At 41.3% G+C, this 22,984-nt stretch overlaps 1 protein-coding gene across 2 annotated transcripts in view; it reads right to left on the reverse strand.

The window, feature by feature from the left end:
* alk (ALK receptor tyrosine kinase) overlaps positions 1-22,984 on the reverse strand; it is a 352,676-nt gene that overhangs the window by 168,133 nt on the left and 161,559 nt on the right. Inside the window, exon 3 of one of the 2 annotated variants that reach the window (XM_030391467.1) lies at positions 19,984-20,148. In XM_030391467.1, the coding sequence (XP_030247327.1) occupies positions 19,984-20,148 (165 nt within the window). The remainder of the gene's footprint in view (positions 1-19,983; positions 20,149-22,984) is intronic. The other variant, XM_030391468.1, reaches the window with a different exon arrangement.

A 22,984-nucleotide genomic window follows, 5' to 3' on the forward strand; every position in this document is an offset into this window, starting at 1 on the left:
ATATCGTTCAGTCCGTTGTTTGTGTCTTTAGTTTCTTAGGACAGAGTGAAATATAGCTATTCTTAAATACTGAAACAGTTCCCCCGGGAGTTGGACTAATATATCCACTTCATAACCAACTAATATAACACATCAGTGAAATCTGCAGGCCATGATAACATTAAGAAATAAGAAATAGTGCTCAGGGCAGGATATATAAATCATGCATTTGCACAGCATGATTGCAAATAACACCTAATAGACAAAATCCTAAATATATATATAATATAAATACATTTAAACAAATACAATGCCATGAGAATGTGCTTTGCCTCATACTTACAGAGACTCTCGAATCAGCTGGGATATAGCATCAACATGACAAAAGAGCGAATACAATAGCGTATATAAAGTCTCAAAATGATCAAATGTATTGTGTGTAAAGTCCTTACTCTAAAAAGCCTGTTGTTAATAGGACCAAATCAGAAAATATGATGTACAAGGACACACATTTTCTATTTCGAATGGACAGATATGTACACACAGGCTGTGTGGATCATTTCAAAGGGAAAAAAAAGCAGTAAAAATATCCAGGCACAGAAGAAGTGATGCGTTTTATGTTTTTGGCAGAAGTCGTGAATACTTAGTCTGGGACAAGCACCACGGCTAAGAAGGCAAAGTCACTCAGAAAAAACCTTCAAGGACAGAAAATCCAAAGACAGAGATGACAGTACAGGCCTCTCTGCACAGTGGTGTTTTCCACATTTATTAAGGCAGCCACAAGGTGCTTTAATTTGTAGTTGATTCCAGCGGCCCTCGTGGACAAAAGCCACAATGTTTCCACTCCTGCTGTGAGATCTTCGTCCATCGAACATGTGCATGTGAAGCAAAACGAACATGCACTGTATTTTGCGACTGTGACACAACCGTGCGAAATCCAGTCAGAAAACTTTACAGGTTTGTAGTTCACAGATCATAACGAAGGCCGAGTTTGAAGATGGCTGTGGTGCGACGCATTTGTTTTTGAGTGCTTATGTAACGATGTAGTGATGATCGCTGAGTACTCATGTAATTGAATTTTTGGAATCTGACCCGCTGGCAGACATTGAGAGTAACTATGTAGAAATATCTGATGTTAAAATTAATTATTAAATCAAGACCGTTTCATAACCGGTTAAAAAGTCCTTGTACCACGTTCGAGCTGGCAAAATAATGCAAAATGGAAAGAGAAGCCCTATGAGGAGATCAGGAGGTTGAATTCAATATTCCAAATGTAAGGGAAAGGTATACAATTTCAGTGTTGTAAATCGTCAATATGCAGAGAGTTACAGTGCAGTTACGGCATCATAACGATAGCTTCATTGTTGGAAAAGCCAATAACTATGAAGGTCAAAGCACTAAAATATGGCATTTCACTGTGACATTTGAGTACAGCTGCTTCTTGTGGTATCTTTCTTTCTCCCTTCCTCTACAGCAGGTCATTTCAGTCTTCCTGTCCTTTCACACAAGCACAAGCATTATTACATTTAATACATCTCAGCGGGTGAGGAAGAGTCTGTGTTTGCGTGTGTGTGTGTGTGCGCGTGTGTGGGAGAGCAGTAACAGTTAGAACTAATCAAGTAGGAGGCCTCCCGTCTTTATCAAACCATTTGACACTAATGACATTAGGTGAGATGCATAGCTATGTGAGTTCATAAAATTAGGGCTGGGGCCAGCGGCTGAACTAGCACAGACACTCAGGCTCCCATCCACAAGCAGTGTGATGAGATTAGCATGGTGCCCTAAGTGCTGACAGGCCTCATCAGTTCACATCAGGATGGGCCCGCTGAGAGAAAAACCATACCACCCTCACTGGGCTTACAGTCGGGGGACGACTGTATGTTTGCGCAGGTTTGTGTGTGTCAGTGAGTTAGTGAGCAAGTGAGTAAGCAAGAGAGGAAGAGAGAGATACAGTGTGACTGATGGTGGGCAGGGTCATGCTGCATGTGTGTTCAGACCGATAAAACCTATCAACGATCAACATGACCCACCCTCTGCCTGGGAAGTCCAGATGTTCCACAGGCCCCAGTGCCAATGCCATTAAGAGCCGAGCCAAATACACTCGCAGCTTCATGTTACTGATGGCGAAGCTGATAGGTCAAATTGAGTGTTACAAGTTCCAGCAACAAACGGACGACCTGCCTCGAACACTGATTACAGCAGACAGGCGTTGGAACGTGTTCTGAGGAGAGCAGACGCTTGGACGGAGTTCTGTGTTCGGGCCAGTTCTGTCATTCTGGGACAATGTGACCTTGTACAAGCGAGGCACATTAGCAGTTGTCGAGGCCAGGAAAAGAGCAGAGGCTGGGTAAGGCCGAAAAAAGGGCCCTGCAGCTTCCTGCTGAAGGCTGACGAAGAAGGGTGCACCACAGGAGCAGACTTTAGAACATGCACAGCTCCAGGGACTCTAACCAATACTTGCAATAACGACTCAGTGCCTGAGCTTGTGTTTAAGGAATGTAATCATAAACAGTAAAAATAACAAAAAGTGTGCCTGAAAACAAACGTTCCGTCACCACATATTAATCCTGACGGCAACCAAGACTTTATAAAAGTTTATAGGACCCCAAACTAAAAATACATCCTTTCCTTTAGTGAGGTTACACAGCGCCTTCAGCAGGAAGCATTGTGAATGTAAAATAATCATATTGATTATAAACTGCATGTGTATTAAAATGTTGTCTTTGTGTGGGTGTGTATGTAGTGCACACTCAAGTGCCTGTATATTAAGAAGTGCAACTTTTAAAAGTGTATTAAGAGCGATCTAAGTGTATGCTGAGAAATGAAACACGCTCTGGGCAGAAGTACAAACATGACCGTTTTTACAAATACCACGGCACGAACCCTGCATGGATCAACATGCACAACAGCCTTTCTGAAAAGAGAGACTATAAAGCCTCTGGTGGCCTATAGTGAAATTCCCATACCTATACCTAAGACTGGATCTTATAACAATTTTCACCATGTAAATCCCAGATAGATCCATGGGATTGCTGTTTAAGTTGAAAGCAGCAGCGAGAACATTTGTATTCCTCAACAGTAACTTCCCTTGGGTCGGTTTTATTCAGACCACCTCCAGAAAGCGAGAGAAATAACAGAAATGACAAAGTGAAGGAATCATTTTAACCTTCCTCGAAAACTTCAATATCTACTACATCAAACACGTCAAGGGAATTCAGATTGGTAACTTTGTAAATTATGGGGTTGTTAATGCTTAATCACTGGAGAGGTAAGCTGTAAGGAAACATCCATCTTGGCGGGTGGGATGCAAATGGACTTTTTAAAACGCCATCTCAAATGAATGGGACCTTGCGCCCTGCTTCGACAGAGGAGTGAACGCTGGCTTCACCCAGTCCTGAGCCAAAAAAGAGGATTCTGGGGAGGAGTGTTTCCCTGCCTCAGCTGAAGGACCCATCAAAGATAAAGAACAGGGACTGACGGCACACTGGTTGTGTCCTGTTTGAACTGTTCTGGATCAAGCGAAAAACAGAATAAAGAAGCATTATTGTTGGTTTGATTTGAAGAACGACTGACAATTTGACAACACTCGGCGTCGCTTAGCTCAATAGTTTGACAGGCAGCGCTTTTCAGTTGTTAGATGGAAGAGCGAAAAGCTTTTGTTTGCAAAGGCCTCATTAGCTCAGTAACCTTCGACACAGATGTTTGTGAGGCATTAGTTCTTCCAGCCAATCTGAAGACTGACTGAAACCCCCCAAATTATCTGCCACCGTCTCTTTATCTCTCTGTCAGCTGATGTCTGGCAGTTTCAGTAAACATGCAAACAAAAGCGCCCCGACTCAGCTTCCTCAAAGAACAATTGCAAACTCATTTATTCTATCTGCATCACTCCAAACTGATATGGTTGACTGTGAAGCTGGTGCCGCTGCTCTCCTTTCCCAACAAAATACATGCAGTTTGTCAGCCCCACCCACCCCTCCTGCCTTAAATCAATTGGTTTTCTGCCTCATAAATTTCCCTCAGTGTCTGAAATCGACTTCCTGGACCTGGAAATTCCACCCAGAGAACAGTGAGTCATATTATTTTACACCAAGGAAGGGCAGGAAGACATCGTTAAGCTCTCCTCGGAAGGAAAAAGGCCACCATTATCCATCTTTCTTAGTATTCTTCTGCACTGAGAAAACCCAGTTATCTACATTTCCTCTCTATATTTACTCATCTCCTCCACATACACATGTTGTCTTCCCAAATGAGGACGGGTAAAAACTAACTGAGGCTTTCCTTCACTGGACGATGCTTTTAATGACTCCCTCAACAAAGTAGAGATGGATCCCTCCTCACTCTCACAGACGTCAAGGAACACATGGAACAAATACAGATTGCCGTCAAATAATGTGGGTCCTTCTTGGCTTATGAGTGATGTTTCAGCCCGGTCAGCAGCTTGTTTTTGGGAGAGCACCACAGAATAATTCCACAGTGTTATAACTGGGTGTAGACAGATGTGAAGCTGGTCAATAAGCCTGTAACAGGTTGTATAAGAGAGTAGAGAGTAGAACTGAATTACTGGGGATATTCTGTAAATGAGGCTTATCAAATGCCAGGCACAATTTTCTGTCATCCCCTCGGTCTATAAGTATCAGGGACGATCTCTTTCATCTCCATTTCTCCTCTGCTCCCCATCTGGTCTAGCTGGTCCTCTGAAGCCGACTCAGGCCCATCATATCTCTTTGCTTTTCCTCGAATACTCCCCCCCCCCCCCCCTAATCCTTCCTCCAGACTTATCTCGCTCTGTCTTTTGCAGTGTCTATCTTATTTTAATATTATTTTATTATCTTCTTAGCATTCATGCTCCTCCACCTCCTTCCCGGTGCCCTTTTCTGATCCATCATTTTCCATCACTACGCTGGCAGTGCTATCATGAATAATGAAAAAAAGAAAAAAGGGTGGTAAAAAAAGCAGAACATTAAAAAAGAAACAGTTTTTGAGCTGAGTCAGCTCCCACAGCGCTGATGGTGTTTGCTCTGGTTGAACGTGGAGTCTTGGAGGGACGGAGATGTAAATTTGCTGCAACACTACAAGAAAGACGACTCGGTTATAGAGACATGAATACAATGAGTGTACAGTAACTGATTTCACTGTATGGACATGTGCAAGCTTTGTCATCTTAAATTTTAAGATTTATTTATTGCCTCCGTGTCACAGTGTGACTCATGAATATCATGTTTCATGTTTTCTTCACACATGTTATTGATAGAAACACAGTTCCGGGAGAAACAGCGATTTCACCAAAAGACCTCGACCCTGGCGCATAACTGGCAGCTGAATGCAAAAAACATTGCTCATTGGTTTTGATTATTAGGCTTCGCGTCCCCAAAAATAGAATGTGCATCAACGTGTTTGTGTGAGCTCGTCTGTGTGAGTCAGTATGTGCTGGCTCTCAAGCATTTGGATATGCCTACTGCCTGCTATCAGAGCTCTGCGTCACCGTAGGCCGTGGTAAACTTGCTTTTCCCGATCCTGCCAGATTTTCTTAACAGATCCAGTCTGATCCGTGCTGCACAGAGGTCTCTAAACATGCTCCTATCTTCTTTTTAACACCAATTCAAAGAGTAGCGTAGACTGCGGTTGACAGGCTCTTCATAAATAATGCATCATACAGCGCATGAAGGAATATTAATATAGTGTAATCTTTAGGAAATTTCATGCATCCCACTTTCCACCGTATAATTCTGTTGATCCTGGTAGAAAATTGCTTTAACATCAGCAGTGTACTCAGTAATATACACTTGTTTGTCTCTGATTGCATGGACACATTTGCATTCTTTAATCATATTTCCAATGTATCATCTACAAGCCAAAAATCTGATGTAATTTCACAACTCGACCCTTGATCACAAGCCAACTGGGCCAGTCCGATGTCAGAGGCTCATTAAATACAGCAAGGAAATACAGCCTTCATTTGACATAAGTGGTGTCTACTGTGCAACTCTAAATACCCACAATCCATAGCATGTCCGTTTTTTGTTTTTTTTTGGGTTTTTTTTACAGCAGCATTCAGAAGAGCCACATCAACTTGTCAAGTCAACAACTATTACTGGGTATTTCCTCAGTGCACTCTTTGCAAGCCGTTCATCAAACATTACAATGTATTCTGGGGACTCATTAATCTTCACTGAGTTTACACTGTATTGACACTTTGTTGGCAATTTATAGCAACTATTGAAACTTTCCCTGTTTGTTAATTGTGGCTGGCCCTGTGGACTAAAGCAGTATGAGCACCACCTCCTGTGATTTGCATTAACATTTAGGGCATTTAGCAGACGCTTTTGTCCAAAGTTACTTAAAGTAAATCAGGTATACATTCATACACTGATGGTGGTGGCTGCCATGCAAGGAGCAGTTTGGGGTTCAGTGTCTTGCCCAAGGACACTTCGACATGCAGACTAGGGGAATCGAACCAGCGACCTTCCAATAACAAGACTGGCTCTACTCCCTGGGCCACAGCCACCCGTGATAAAGAACTTGATGTGGCTTGTTCTGGAGGCAAGCAGGACGAATACACATTTATTTATACTATTCTTCTCTTGTAAACATCTTTGTTTGCAGGGTGCATGATGTTGAGGTTAAGTATTTAGCTGATGTAAGATCAATAACTGCAATATGATGACGGTGAAACAGAGTATCGTTTAAGTGCTGCTACACACCTACAGCTGACAGATTCAGTTGCTCGGTAATATCAGTGTGAAGAAAAGATAAGGTTATCAACATTACCTTGTAATGTTATGACTCTACCAGTGGTACTGGTCTGACTGTGCGAGGTGGAGCCTTGATAGGATCCAGCCCCTGAGTCAGGACGGAGCAGCTGTCTCTTTCTATCTGCGGGTGTCTCTCACTCTACTGATGCGTCTCTTTTCTCTCGAATTTTGTTTTCATCTCCACGTCTGTCTGTTGCTTTCTTTTTCTCTCACACGCACCCACTTACACACAGGCTGTGTCAATATGATATAGATTTAGCTTTCAGCGTTCATCCACAAAGCCTTTTTCGGAATGCCATCATTATATCAAAGCCGCATCATGTTCAAAGATGTCCATAACAAATTCCTCATTTACTTTGTTGTGGCAAAACACTGAGCCATTAAAGAGCCTTTGGCATTTTTAAATCTGCTCGAGGACAAACACCAGACATGACTCCAACAACCTCACTACAAATGAAGCGTATTAATCACAACAGTGACTGTGTATTTGAAGGGGATTCGTATTTTCCAACATCCCTAATGACCAGCAGCAACGCTAAATTCAGCCTGCTTTATTTCAGAGTGATTCAGGCTAATCTGCCCACCACCTACTGAAAATGAATGAGGACCATGTGATTACTGCATGTACTACTCAGCTTTGTGTCTAGTTTTACTTGCCTATCAAACAAATGTTCTGCTTCTTAGAAGACCTGTATGAGGAAGCAGGGGGGGAAACAATTATCTTTGCTTTCTTGAAAGACAGTGGAAAAAAAAAGGAAGAATATTACAAGGCTTTCTTGAGCTATTACAGGGACTGTTACTCTTTCCAGTTTCCTTTTTGCCGTAGTACACGAAGAAGACACAAAGCTGCATAATCACGGATAGATTAAATACACAAATCTGTTTAAGTACAAAATAGCAGAACACTGTTAAATTTGACAAGTTAAATGCATTACTATACTTAAACACATGTTCCATATATGCAGTTTACTTCGTTCACTTACCCACCTGTCAGATGTTAGAATTTGTTTGTCACAGTTTGAGCTGTTCATTTTTTGTGTCGGGTCTCCACTAGCTGGGTTTCAAAGTACCTCTTCAAACAGAAGAAGATGGAAAATGATAATCTATCCACGGATGGATGCTTTAACCCTTCAGTGCAATGGTGAAGTACTGCAAAAGACTGAAAGGGATTCCATGAGCCCCGGGCTGAATTTTAAGCGATGGAACCATGCTGCCTCCCATTCAGTTGAGTAAGCAGTAAAAGCTTGTTCAGTACGTTCACTATGAAGAGTTACTTTTCGTAGTCATGTTGTCAGATTACGGCGAGCTCCAGTTGTGCGCACTGATTTGAGGTGCACTGCACTGAAATGCACTGTCTGCTTACATTTAGCTTGCACCTTTCATACGATGTCTGTACTTCCCATTTCAACATGTTGAACTTCTTGTGATTTCTTCTCTAATGCCAATGTTATGAGAGCGTTTACTCAAGCACCTTCATGTAGAAATGGTCATTGTGTTAGATTCAGTGCCCCCAACAGTTTCTGAGACTGCTGTCAAACACAGATCCCAGGGCTGACACTATGTGTAGGTGCTAACTACAAACAAACCAATAAGGTAATCACAACGTCATGTCTTAAAAACGTGCATCTTGAAGCAAACATGTATGTGCATGTATGTGAAGTTACATTTTAAAGTTGTTACTTTCAGATAAAAAGTATAACATAATACGGCTTAAAGTATAATGAATTAAAAGTAGTATATCATATTAGCTTGCAGTTGACATAAGAACAAAAGAAAGATCAACAAGATGTTTCTGTAACCCGTTCAGATTTGCCCATCACACCAGCTTGCAGGAATCTAACATTTTAGTTGAAGCAGTATGCTAGCAACACGCAAGCACATCAAAACAGACTGTTCTTTTAGGGTTATGTCCAACATTTATGTATATACAGACTGAAGAAAGATCAAGATGTTTGTTTAGCAACGCCCACTCCAATTCTGATGTGCTTGTCTTGGTCTGCTTAATCTCAACAGAGGAAAAAGACACTCACTCATGTAGCTGAAACAGAATCGGAAGCATCTGACAGAGGTGCCCTTTGGCACTGTGACGCCAGCGTATTGTGACCACCAGTGTGGTCAGGGATCATGGTGTCTTGTGGAAAATACACTATAAATTAATCTAATACTGTCAGGGTGGCGTTTATGTATATGGAGTGAGCTAAATTCCACCATATGACAATATATTATCCTGGCTCAGGGGAGGAACTAGTATATTTATAAATGAAAAAAAAAAGAAAAACCATAAAACCTATATTAAAGGAAAACAACTTGGGACAGAATTGTCTTTGAAAAGTCAAACAAAAAATTCAGGCAAACAACAACCAGACAATGTCATTTATTGGGAGGACAAGGACGAGATCCCTCAATCCCTATGTCCAAATGTCCAAGGTAGAAGAGGGGCTTGAAGTTGACTTGTGGGTCTAATCAACCAATCTATGAAGTTACAAATCTTTCAAGTTTCAGCCAATGAAGTGCTTGGGAGGGATCAGTGGCACTTTAAGCATCAATCAGACCACTGCCCCTGTGACCAGCCCTGCTCTTTGACCCGCCCACGTATATGTTTAAGAATCCAGCGGAACTTTGCCAGAGCTCTTTGCTGTTGCAGAGGCCCTTGACAACAGAGTCCCCTCAACACAGTTCATCACACAGAAAAACATTGTTTTAATGCAGCTGTTTAATAAATAATCTGCAGAGGAGCTTAGAGCAGGAATACTTTCTCTCAGCAGCATTTGACTTGTTTTTAAGAAGTTGATGACAATGAATAACAAACCAGCCAAGTATGACAAATGAATTGTGTGCCTATACACATACACAAAGGCACATGCACACAAACTCGTGTTTTTAATTAATTCAACCATAGCCACATAATTCAAACAATAGAGGGGAATGCAGTGTTAATGCATTTTTAAAGGCAAGAGCTGACTTTAAAACCTGTCAACTAATTTTAATCCTCCCTCTGTTGTGCTAAACACAAACAACTCTCAGAAAGTTTTCATTAGAACATAAATTCCCAATTACTTACATCGACATTAAAAACTTACAGTAAACAGTCCTTACTGTTACTGCTATTGATAAGCAGTTCAACATCATTCAACAAGAGTGCTTGAAGTGAAAGTGTAGCACCTGAAATAAAATTACACTATCACCATGTTGCCAGAACTCAATTTATATTGAGAATCTATTCCATTACACAGTGTAGAGTTATAACACAGTTTAAAAATGAAATCTCCATTACATTGTAGAGAAATAATACATTTTTATTAGGCTCTGCCTTAGCTTGTACTCTCTCATAAATAGCAGCCAACTAACTAAGCCTTAACCAACAAACACATAACTATCCACAGGTGATGACAGAACCCTCCTGGGCAGAGGTAATGAATTACTTTCAAATCTGACCATTTTTAGCCATTCCAGCAGCATGTCTTTATGGATGACAAGGTCTGTCCATATACAACTTTGGCTCATGTCACAGGCATCCACACATCTATTATCGCACTGAACCTACGGGCACTCATGTCATCCCCAGGATGTATTGGGAAATTGCTGGTGACCCCACGATTTTTCATCTTGTGATATCATTAGTTCAAATTCTTTTTTTGTTGTTGTTGTTAATCATTTGCATGATTAATGTATATTGGTTAATTGACTAATGTGAGCATTTCATCTAGGGTTGTCGCGATACCAGAATTTCAGTAGTCGGTACCAACACCTGTGAATTTCCACGATTCTCGAGACTAATTTGATACCACGAATTGAATTCTCTAAACAAGTCGGGGTGCCTGTCTTTGAGGTGTCTGGCCAGGTTTGACCTGCCTCCTCCTTTCGCTTGAAAACTTCTGAGGCACTGCTTGCATGTCGGCTTGTTTGAGTCTAGAATTGCTCCGTATTTATCCACTTTGAATGCAAAACATTTCCAGACGCGACTCTTAGTACCTGTCTTGTCGACGAGCCGACGTGTTGTGCTTTCACTCTCATTTGCTGAAGCCATTTTTTTCTAAGACGGCAGGTTTTCTTCTTCAGTGCCGCTGACTGCTCTGTGCTGCTCACACGCGTATACTGTCCCCGTCAGTTCCGCCAAGAGTCGTCGCGGCTCGCTGAGTGAAAAGTTGTATATTCGGTTGTGACGGTACCAGAAAAAAGCAGGTATCAAATTATTTTTTTCGTGTCGGCATCGAATTGGTATCGAAGTATTGGTTCTTGTGACAACCCTAATTTCATCACACAGCCATGATCGTAAAAACAGTTAACATGATTCCGGCAAAAACATCAGTATGCTAGAAGATGTGGGATCAAGCAACGTGAGTAAAACTCAATCTACTTTATTTACACACAGAAAAAGACACAACTTGCAGATGCATAGGCTTCATTAAATGACATCATATACATGTGAATGCCGGTGCTTCATGTTCCCATTTCATGCACAACAATGCCCACACCAAATCTTCATAAGCTGTTGTAGACTGCTTGTTTTCATTATCAGTTTTTTACAAAATTGAAAATAATTTCTTTATTCCGTGCTGGTGCCACACCAGTAATGCTAATAGTAAAGCTTTCTTCCCATCTATACAGCAATGTCTATGTGATAAACTCCAGACACTAAAGCAGCCATAAATCATTTTCCATTCCTCCTCGCTGCTCCCATATCACCTTACCTTCCTCACAGGTTTGATCACATATGAAATCTACTTTTCTTTCTTGTGACATTTGTCTGTGGTGTCTTTTCTGCTGTTATCTCTGCTTCTCTGCATTTCTTATCAGTTGTGTTATTACATTACGGGTGCACTGAGCAGGCCGGAAGATAACCTGTTTTCAGAACAGTTTCAAACAACACTAGCGCACAGCTTTACAACCAAGCAAATTTTCATCTTCAAAATCCCTGTGTCGATTATTAGTATATTTCCTGTTTCACTATTTCATTGGGAAACAATGGAAGAATGGTGTTTGAACAATGCAGCTTGTTTTCCTCCTCTGTTTCATCTCCTCTCAGTCATTTAATGTGTTTTCTACCCACAACATACACCAAGCACCGAAAACTCAAGTGCAGATGTTACTTTTAAGTTTTCACTGGAAGGACGCCATGTACTGCTGTACTGCACAAACAAGCCTTCAACAAAGGTGAGGGTTTTAAAAAAAATGTAGAGCTTCAGCTTTATCTAGGTCTCATTTGTAAACAGTGAAGAGACTGCATTTTGCTGTGAGGATGTTACTAAACCTGGAAAGAATGAGCTACACAAAAGGGTACCATTTGTCACTGAGTCTTTGCTTCGAAAGCCTGATGTGAAAGAAACTGAAGGAGGAAAAAGCGTACAAAGTACCAGAACTACAAGACAGCTTCGAAAACACACAAGTATTTCTGATGTGAGATGCTTCAAAGACCAGCAGGGGAACTGGAGCAAGAACCCAGGCCAAGATGGAGGATGAATCAAACCCTCCACACACCTCTGCAGGTCCCCAGTGAAAGCAGAAATGTGTCTGATCACAGCCACGGGGAGTCCTGCACTGCCATGCACCGTCGAAGGATGTATGTGACTGTGTGTGTGTGTGTGTCAATGTATGCGCGTTGTGTGGGACGAAAGTGTGTGTGATCTGGTCGATGCTCCCTCACCAAAAGAGGAGCCTTCAGGGAGACACCATTAAAAGAGTGTAATTAATCAAACGTAACTCAGCTGCTGCACAGGTGGAACAATTCTGGGGAGACCCACATACCCCACTGCAGGCGCCAAACACCCCGGCTCTCTGCCCAGCTTATTCACTTCAGCTGCTGACCTCCAGGAACTTGGTTCTCTGGACAGCTGCTGGCATGGGTTTACCTCAGTTGTACAAATGAGTTAAGCTCCAGTGCACAATTTAGCCAAGCCCAGGTAATTCCATGGATGGATATGGGTCTGAGCCTGCTCACTTCAACATTACACACACACATCCACATTGCCCTCATGTTTGAGCCAGGATCAATAGGCTGATTGATTGAGTAAGGACAGATATCTTGGCAGTAGGCAGGATATGGGTATAGGAGTGAGAATGGAAGACAGTGGACCTCAAGAAACCAATCGATCTGACCTTTATGGATCGATGATCCACTCAAGACTAAGTGAGAAGCGTCTGGCAGTTAAAATAAGTTCATAGCATGAAATACATTCCTGTGGCCTCATGGCAAATAAATGCAAGAGTAATTGGCCAACCGGGTTCAGAATTCCATAATTTGAAGGTGCTTGGCACACAAATGAAAAGTTCTGTAGTGCTTATCTAACATGCTACCATAAGTCAAAGTGTTCTGTTATGGCTAGAAAATCAAGTAAACTGCCACAATGCACTGACTTCTCTGACAAATTAGTCATTTTATTGTGACTTAATAATGCATATCACAGGGGACAGCAAAGACAGATTGCCTGGATAATTCCATGTTCCTTCCCCCTTAAGGCATTTGTGACAATTGGAACCAGAGGCTGTACGCTCGGTTACAAAACAATACACAAATACATCCATACACAATACACACGCTTTGGAAGAGATGTCAACAATGTAACACAGGAATACTAATTGGATAGTCTACAGACTGCATCCTAATTACATTAGAATGAACGTTGAGATAATGAGATTTCTTTTTTCTGTCTTTGAAAGGTGTGCTGTCCTTGTAATTGCTTCCTTCTGTTTTATTTGCCTTTTAACTGTAGTTCATTAAACACAAGAGAGAGTGTGAGAATAGAGAATGACAGCTTCTCCATAACTTACACAGGTAATTATTATCCCTGGAGATCGCTTGCCCGGGGGAGTGTCAGCCTCTGTTTGAGTGAAGTGCTGATCAATTTACAGAGAGATACATGATGCTTCTGACACTAAATTGTGTGTTTTTTTTATAGCAATTAAATGTAATTAAACCAACTACTTCATGAATCAACAATTCTAAAGAAAAAAAAAAATCAGCTTTTCACGAGACAGACAAAACCAAAACCTCAAAACCACGCTGAGGTGATTTGGTAATTAAGTTGAAACAGGCAGGCAGTCGGAGTAGTAAAATATCATTGAAAAGAAAGAGCAAGTAAAAAGTGATGAACTCGATGTAGTGCTGATGCACTCTGTTGACCTTGCTTTTATAGTGCAGGGCAGTTCATTAAAGAAGCAGGGTCGAAGGGTGGGCAACGTGCTTGATTATTGACAATGGCACGATTGTTGGGTTCCCTGTTGACATGCAGTACAAAGGGGTGAGAGGTTAGAAGGTGCAATAGAAACTGGTATTTCAGCCTCTCCTGGGTCTCCATGGTGTACCGACCTCTGGGCTCAGGGGAGCCTTCAAGGTTTTCTCATTGATGGAAAGAGAAAATCAGCCTTGGATAATCCATATCACCTCGTTAGCACTGAGGTTCCAAGTGGGCTGATGTGTCTGAGCAATGAACGTTGAAAGGAAAAGGAGTGGAGGGATTCCTGGGGTCCAACTTCATACAAAGAAACCAGTAATTTCTCTTGGAATCTCTGAACTAGATGCATTTGGCATGCAATGTTTTACGTCTTGCTCTATTAGTCTTCTTTCAGCGATTCTATACTGCTATAGGAGTATACTGACCCAAAGCTATGGGAGGTACGTACGAGGGCTCTGTCGCCACACTGTTCAGTGCAGCCCGGCAGGACAGACTATTGTGTAACACTAACACTAAGATATGTATGGCTGACTAGATCTGAATAACTGTCATGATCAGAGAGCTGTGCAGCAGCACTTTTACTCCATACAAGATAAAGGCAGTGTGATTTTTAACACACTGACCCATCAGGTTACCTGGCCCTTAACCTTCAGCACCAGCAAGATATTCCCTTGATACCGAGCTAATCAGAACACCACCTCTCTTAGCTTCCACCCATAAAGAAACGCATTTCCCTAAGGTACATTCCTGCTGTATGAAGTTTTTCGGTGTAAAGTGCATTATTCTCATTTTCCCCTAACCTACATAAGGTGCTCTGCCCTTCTTACCATCAAACTCCTGCACCATGCTGTAAGTTATACTCCATTATCCTCTCCTCATTTCCTTATAATGACTGAGTGACTCCCCACTGTTTAAATGCTGGTGAACAACATGATGCTAGCATCGAGCAACACGACACAACAACTTATCCTGATATATTTCATCTGACGTCAAAATGACTCCCTCTGGAAATGAGCGAGTAGCCTTGTTATACTTTTAACTCACACTGTTTATATGTGCAAGCTTACTCTTTACTGACATTACTTAAAGCATTTTTGGTTTCCCAGGTACAAGCAGCATTTCTGTTAGCATATCCTGGTTACATGAGGAGGGATGAGGAGATTTGGAACTCATGTGGAAGAGACATTTGGTGTGCCATATCAGCCATGCAGGCGAAATCTATTCCTGACTATGTTTTAATGAATACATTCTTCTTCATCCAGTCATATCAAAAGTGAGAGCTTTACTATTATGAGTGACATGGGTGGGACAAAGACATAAGTGAAGTTTTTCTTACGTGCTGTAGTCAAAGTCATAAACGTCTAGCTCCCGTCTGGTTTCTGGTTAGCCTCCACGTCTTCCATGTTGGGTTTTTTATATCATCATACAAAAAATATGTTTTGACCCTGCTGTCTCTGTAAGCCTGCAATGTCGCAATTAATGTGTAAGTATGTTGTTTAAAAATGCTGAAACCGGAAACGTAACTTATGTATTCTTATAATATATTGGACAGCAGTTAGCATTATGTGTATATGTTATATCATGACTATTATTCTGTCTCCATATGGACTGTCTTTATGTTAGGAACAACATCACATTTAAAACAAAATCATAATTCATACTGCCACATGTTTTATGGTACAGTGCATTGCACAAAACACTGGAATTGTTATACAGTGTGTCGTTTGAAATATATATGAAAAGAGAGTCTGTTATGGACAAAAGGTCACGGGTCACAGGTTAGAGTAGCTAACAAACAATGTTCCCTACATCGGTTCAGTCTGTTCTAGTCGACCTCAGCGTTCCGGGTAAGCCACATTTTGTTTTCTACTCGTAAGACAACTGTTTAATTCTTAATGGTTGGCTGCTCTTTTTTTAGTCCCACCCACACACACGGGTCTGACAGGCCAAGTTTGTTGCCATTCAGGCAGCCATTTCTCCTGTTCCCTGGTTTTGCAATGCTTAACATGTCGGGTTGCAGATGGAGGGGTCAAACCCAGAGCACTGTCTTTCCAGGGCCATTATGCTTCAGCTCCAAAACAGGTACGTAGAACAAATTGCCCCTCATCCGAAGGTAATGGTTCATAATTATTTGCTCAGATAAGAAAGCTTCTGGGTACAGAAAAGGCACTGGATGGCTTTCCTCTGTCTGAGTGGCAAGTGGAACATTGATCTGTCCAGATGCAATCTCACAGGGTACAGGTCAAAGTTTTTGTCTGGCTCATTTTAAATCAAACTTAGAGAAACTTTTTGCAGAGTTCCTACTAAATAACGATCACCTGCAGTGTTCTTTGCAAATTTATCTTCAGGACCGTGCGAGGAAAGGTTCAACCCAGGCGCTTCCGTCCTTATGAAAGGGCTCAGCAGGGTATTCCCAGAGGGTCTCACATCGGCCCCCGATAAAAAGCACTTTAAAGTTTGTGGGCAGCATCTTTCACTTAGCTCCATGTTGCTGTGTACATGCTCCTCCCAAGAGCAGATAGTGACTGAGCCAAAACAGCAGTGCCTCTTAACAGTTTGTATGTAAGTAACTGGTGAAGGATCGTCAGCTAGTCATTGTGCCTGCCAAGTTCGCCAAAAGCAAACTTTATGTCAGCCACACGCAATGGTTGCTACCCTTCCTTCATGTGTGGGCATTTTTACACGCTAGTGTTGATCCCGTCTACCATTGAAAGAACTACCTATCGTCACCAAATTCTATACCTGAGAGCTGCAGACACGATTTCAGTCCCCACTGCCATGATGGCTGCTCAGCTCAAAGGTCCTATGCGGTTGATTAAGAGGGGAACTACCAGCAGAAATGCAATATAATCAAAATTATGGTTTCTTAAGTACATAAGAAATCTGTAACTAAGACATGTTGTGTTTTCAATCCCTCAGAGTGAGCCCTTTATATGTAGCTGCAGAGGAAGTGGAAGAAGTCTATCATTTTGCGCCGTCATGTTTCTACAAAGCTCAAAAATGAGTAGTATGAGAGTATGAGAAAAGAACATGGGTGCTTTTTATGGGGCATTCTTTTGTTTTGTTTTACTTTATGGTAGCTTTTTATTAATATACTAATTATTGTAGCATACTGAACATAGAATACCAGTTGAAATTTCACAATAGCTCTTGCAGACATTTTGCCAGGGAGGAGAGATAAGTTATGTCTCCAGTTCTGAGTCATAATTCAAAGTACTTTTTAAATGTTCTTCTTTCTCTTCTATTTGTATACTGTTTTTTTCAGACTTGTGTTTATATGCTGTTCCTTCAAAGTCTGTGAGCGTTGGTGAACCACTGTTTTAAATGCAAAGAATGGGATTCCTGTGTTTGCCTTAACTCCCAACATTAAAACCACTGTAGATAAGAACATTAGCCTCTGTAAGCCAGAGCTCCCTCTGCATTTGGACTTTTTATCCTGATTCCTGTAATGCTCAGCCCAGCAAAAAAAAAAAAAAATCCAGATGACTCCCTGAGTTAGCAGATGACAGGCAGCCTTGGGGCCACTCAATTACAAACAAACAAATCATCAGCTCCAGCAAACAGCGTCCTACTGGATATCCCCTCCTGCCAGTCAGCTCCAACTCATGCTTCTTTATTCTGTATGTGGGAGAGTGAGGAATCAATGTGTAATCATATTCACAATGTCTTTGGCAGGAGACATTGGGGGCAGACATGGAATTGAGATGACCTGCTCCGCACAGACAGAAGCCAAATACATTTAAATCATTTTCTGTCTTTGTTTCGCCTCTTCAACGCTGCCCTGATTCAAAATCTCTCTAGATTGCACTCGACAGAGGTGACTCATTTTCACTCAACTCGATTAGTGCCACAGAAGGAGCATTTGACACTGGAAAAGTTTTTGCATAGTTTGATTGAGCGGATGTATATTGCTCAACCTTTACGTTCATGGACAGTTGCTGCAGCATGTCCCCACCGGTTAGTCATCCACAGTGGAAAGGCACTTCACTCAACAACAGAGTGTCAGAGCGATCCAAGATTACTGCTGTGATTTTTCTTGATCTAAATGTTAAGCATGATCTTTTATGCTAATTGCCTTTCCGAGGGCACCGTCGCCTCATGCTGTCTCTCATTACTTACTTTACCCAGAGCGCTAATGTGGCCAACTGCCCCCACATATTAGCCTTAGGGGAGGAGCAGGGTGCACTGTGTGTCGCAGTCACATGCCACTGATGGCCAGGGACATCATGATAATGACTGACAACGTGTGCATTAAAGCCACATTTCATTCCTCGCATCCATCGCAGAAACTTCAATCACAGCCAAATCCTAATGGGATCTACGAGATATCGACAAATTCAACATCGCAGACAGCCACGGTGGGAATGCAACCTTCTAGTTCCAGTTCCAGTTCCAGCAGTGGTGTGGCAATATTTAATCTTTACACTACAAAGAGCATTTATAATTCATTAGTGGACGTCACTGTATGCAGCACGGAGGTATGAAGATATCACTAATAAAGCCTGTTGATGGTAGCTGGACTTGTGCTTGATCTTGGCAACCTCAGTGATTCATCAACTTCTGTCACCACATCTTAGCCCCAACTCCTGCCATCTCTGGATTAAAAGAAACACTGTTTACCAGTTTATAGTTGTCATAGTTGAACATGTTACAGCCGAAGAGTTAGCTACTGTACCGTAGAAAACAGCTCTAGCAGTTCCACTGATCACAGCCATTAAGTATTCATCCCTTATTTCCATCCCTTTTAAACTGCAAGTGCCAGTGAAATGTGTGGAGACAGCAGCTCGCCCAGCTCAATTATTCAAAACACGCCAACTGTATTGTGGCTAAGTGAGGGCTTGAACATGATTATGCACATATATTTCCTTTGTACTGTGTGTCACCTACTTTCAATCACGATCAGCTTCTTTTTCTCCTTTTTTTTTTTTTTTGCACATATAAATGCAGCCTGCTAAATGCTCAGGGAAAAGACTGCTAAGACCGCTTTTATTACATTGCTTCATAGATAATGTCTCCTAATGCGTGCAAATATCATGAAATACAAGACACTGAGGATAATTAAGACAGGAGTAAAAGGTGAGGCGGAAATGTTTATACAACAAAGGCTAAACTTGGTGGGGATGAAGACACCTTGAACTCAAAACAAGCTAGCGTACTTTTAAATAAATATAGGCTGAAGTTATTTACAGTACAAGTTATGTGCCACACAAGTAACATACATACAGTCAACAATAATGGCAGGCAGAAATCAAAGGATGCTTTGTTAGTTTTTTGTACTGCTGGGTGTTGAACCGTAGCTATTTTTACTTCAGTGTCAGAAATTACATTAACTCCCAGCCACTGAGCTCACACAAGACCACACACACACATGCACGCACGCACACACGCATGCACGCACGCAAGCACGCTTTGCCTTCATTTACAAGTTAAACTACATATACAGGACTGGCATCAATCATTTTGCCAGTCCACTCACACTAACTCCTTTCTCCTACCAGTCAATATATTTCACTTTTTCCAATTTCATCCAGCACTCCACCCATCTGCTCTCAGTCTTGTGGCTCATGATAGGGGGAAAAAAAAAAAAACAGTTAAGGAAATAAATAGACCCTTCTGTCTCCCTCCATTTCACCATCACCTCCGGAGATAAGATGACAGAAACTGTTTTCTCATCTTCCAAGGTATGAAAATGAATGATGCTGGAGGATATGGAAGATTTGGAGGCAGGGGCCTACATGATGTTGCAGACTACTGGCTCAGTAAACCATATTCAGCTCTTCACCTGAGAAAACCTTATGAAAAGTAATATCTCAATAATACCCAACAGCAAACTACGGCTTCATTCCGGTATTCAAATGTGAGGCTGGATTAAAGTATCAAAGTGAGATTGTTTAGTGATTTGTTTCTGCATTGACATAATTAAAAAGATAGTTTTAAGCGACACCAAATATTGCACAGCACCCAAAAAAGCTTGTCACAGCAAAACTGAAAAAAAAAAAATAAAATGAATGGATGATGCATTCAAGTTCAACATGAGCAGAGAATATTAAAGGCTTGAAGTTTGTTGACAAATGTGATACCTTCGCTCTTACCTTCCTCCCACCCCTGGGGACTTCTTGACTTCTTTTCGGCTCTCTCGTTCCTTTCCTCCCGCAGGTCCCCGGCAGCCACAATACTCCATGTGAACTCTGGGACCCCCTCCTGGCGCTCATCACATGTTCTGCTATTGCCAGGACAGTGATGACCTGGTGAAATAAAAGTTGTTTACATGTGGAGGCGCCTCTCTGGCTGCTTCACCGCTAATATTTACAAAAGAACATTAAAAAAATTAATAACCAACAAAACCTTTCACCGTACATTTCACCGGGGGCTATCATAGTGCAATTACTAAACAGCACTCCAACTAAGTGATTCTCGAGACACTTTATTTTAGAATCTTATTAATCCAAATCCATTGGGAACGAAAACTGAATGCACCGGCAAAATGTGCTCAAATAATACCAGGCAAACATGATTGGAAATATAAAACATAGCAAAACACCTTGTTCTGTCTGATTAGCCAATGAAACTTTTAATTACACGCACTGCCAGGGGAGCAGAGGTGTTCAATTAAATACGTAATGTTGCCGCTGCACTATTTTTTTGTAAGTCTTTTTTGATTGGAAGTCCACCGTTCCAACAAAGGGAGTATTACTTCTTTAATCAGTCTAAATAACTTTGTAGGTTTCAAACTTTTGCATTATCTGAATTCTAAATACAACAGCTTACTTTATATTCCAGATTTGCCAACAACTTTGAAGGCACAGACAGAAAAAGTAACAGGTTCAGGGAGGAGGAACATCCTCCAGTGGCCATTTTGCATTGTAGATTTATTTAGATATATTTATTGTGCTTCTTTTGGTTGCAAAGCAAGGTATAACAGCTTTAACAGCAGCTGCACACACTCTTGATGCATAGAACCAACTTTCCACCGGAAGGAGTGGACGGGGTTACACAAATGCAGCGTTAATGTACAAACTGCTGCTGTCAAGAAAATGTCTGGGTGCAGCAGGAGCTAAGGCACTATTGTGGTTATACCCTAATATAAATTTGCTCAGAGAGAAAATGAAGGGTCAGCTTTCCTCCCATTTATGCTCCCTTCGTCTCTATCTTTGCCTCCATCTGTCCTTCTCCCCCTGTGGACACACCTCATGTAGACTCATCCCTGTGGCTTGGTAAATCACTGTTTCAGGGAGCTTGGTCACTTTCAAATGACTTCTCAAAAGGCCGCAGATGAGAGAGTGTTATATAATCATCTACCAGTTTCCTGTGGAAGTTTGCTTTTCTACCCTGAACAAAAATATTTTTGTTCAGTGTAGAATAACACAGTGACCAGGCTGGGTTAAACGGAGTGGTGCACCCGCCAGGACTACATCAGCTTGTACATACTAACGTTTCAATAATTATCACATTAAAGCCACGAACACAGCCATGCAAACTTGTCTGATAATGGATTAGGCATACAACACACGACATTATCTTTACAATCTTTTTGTGCATGTGAACACAGAGTGTGGTTTAATTCATCAGTTCTGTGAAGTAGAAAAATCCCAGCAAAGCAAACGCAATTTCTCTCAAAGCAGCATGACTTCAGCTAATCATGTTAGAGTTCATATATGAAACAATATGAAAAATAAATCCGAAAATTCCCGATCACTTTTCTTATTTTGACTGTTTTATGTACGACATAGACATGTCGCGCAAGGTGTGGAGAACATTTTAAAAGACAGTATGATTCTACGCTTGATGTGACAGCATGGAATACATCATTTATCATCATCAACATGGTAAGAACTGCACTCTAGCAGTGTCGTGCTCTACCAACGCGTCAACTGCATCCCAGCAACATACAGGTTTCTGATGGCAAATGATACCAACAGTTTTATACTGAAGATACAGCACATACAGAATATATTTTGTCTCTTTTTTTTCTCTTTGAGTTGTAATAGTGACATCATTATCAGGCTTAACAACCATTTTGTATTCACTTCATCAGGTGAAGAGAATCAGACCTTTTTGAATCACTGCAAAATATTAGACATGTTAAGAGCAATTTGGAGGACTGCAGCCAGACCAGGGCTGGGAAAAAAAAAACACAAAAAGAAAACACAACAAGAAAACAATTTCACCTATTAAATAAAAAATAAAATGATCACTTGTGTCTATCATACTTACAGTGGACAAGATGAAAAGGAAGATGTCATCAAGTGAAATTAGCAGTTTTTGGCACTATAATGTTCAAATACACAATGCTACAGTCACAGTCTGAGTAAGCACCACGTCTGAGACGACTTACTGCTCAGCATTTGTTGGATAGTCACATTGTACAAGGGTCTAAAGTTCCCATATTGTGCCTGTCTCCAAGAAATCAGAAGCTATTTCAAGTATTGATTTAAGAGCAAGAGCACTCCCATCTTCTGTTTGAAAAAGTTTCATTTTTAGACTTAAGTTCAGCCCGTAAAAAAAAACCCTGATCCCACACTTGTCACCGCAAATCTTATTTTTAACAGTGCTGTGGTTCTTCAGATAAAAGATTTTCTAATAGACCACAGAGTGCATGTACCAGAGCCATCGAGGAGGGCTGCTGCATATGATCTCATGTTTAAGTTATTACACAATAATAAACTAATGTCACCATCTGTACAGGTTTCTCTATGGAAGAAAAGTCAACCAGAGAAATCAAACTTTCTAACTGAGCCAGTCACAGTAAGTGGACAGCATGTTAACACTGCTGTCAGTTTGAACTATCTGAAGAGTCTGACGTGAAATGGTGACTTTTGATAGTGTGACACCCAGTAATGTGTGGTCACATTAGGTAATTTGTGTATGATTTTTATATGACTATTTTTTTTGGAAATGAGCCTTATTAAGGTAATTTGATGAATATTTATGTTGGTAACAGTACCCTTATTATGCCACAAGGGGGCATCGCCTCCTCAATGGGACAGACTTGGTGCTGTGGGCAGTCCGATCTCGTCTTCAGTATGACAGAAGCGAGAAAAGGAAACACATCACCCGTTGTCTGTCTCATCCTTTCTCTGT

Source organism: Sparus aurata, chromosome 16 (assembly GCF_900880675.1).
Source record: "Sparus aurata chromosome 16, fSpaAur1.1, whole genome shotgun sequence".
NCBI lineage: Eukaryota > Metazoa > Chordata > Actinopteri > Spariformes > Sparidae > Sparus > Sparus aurata.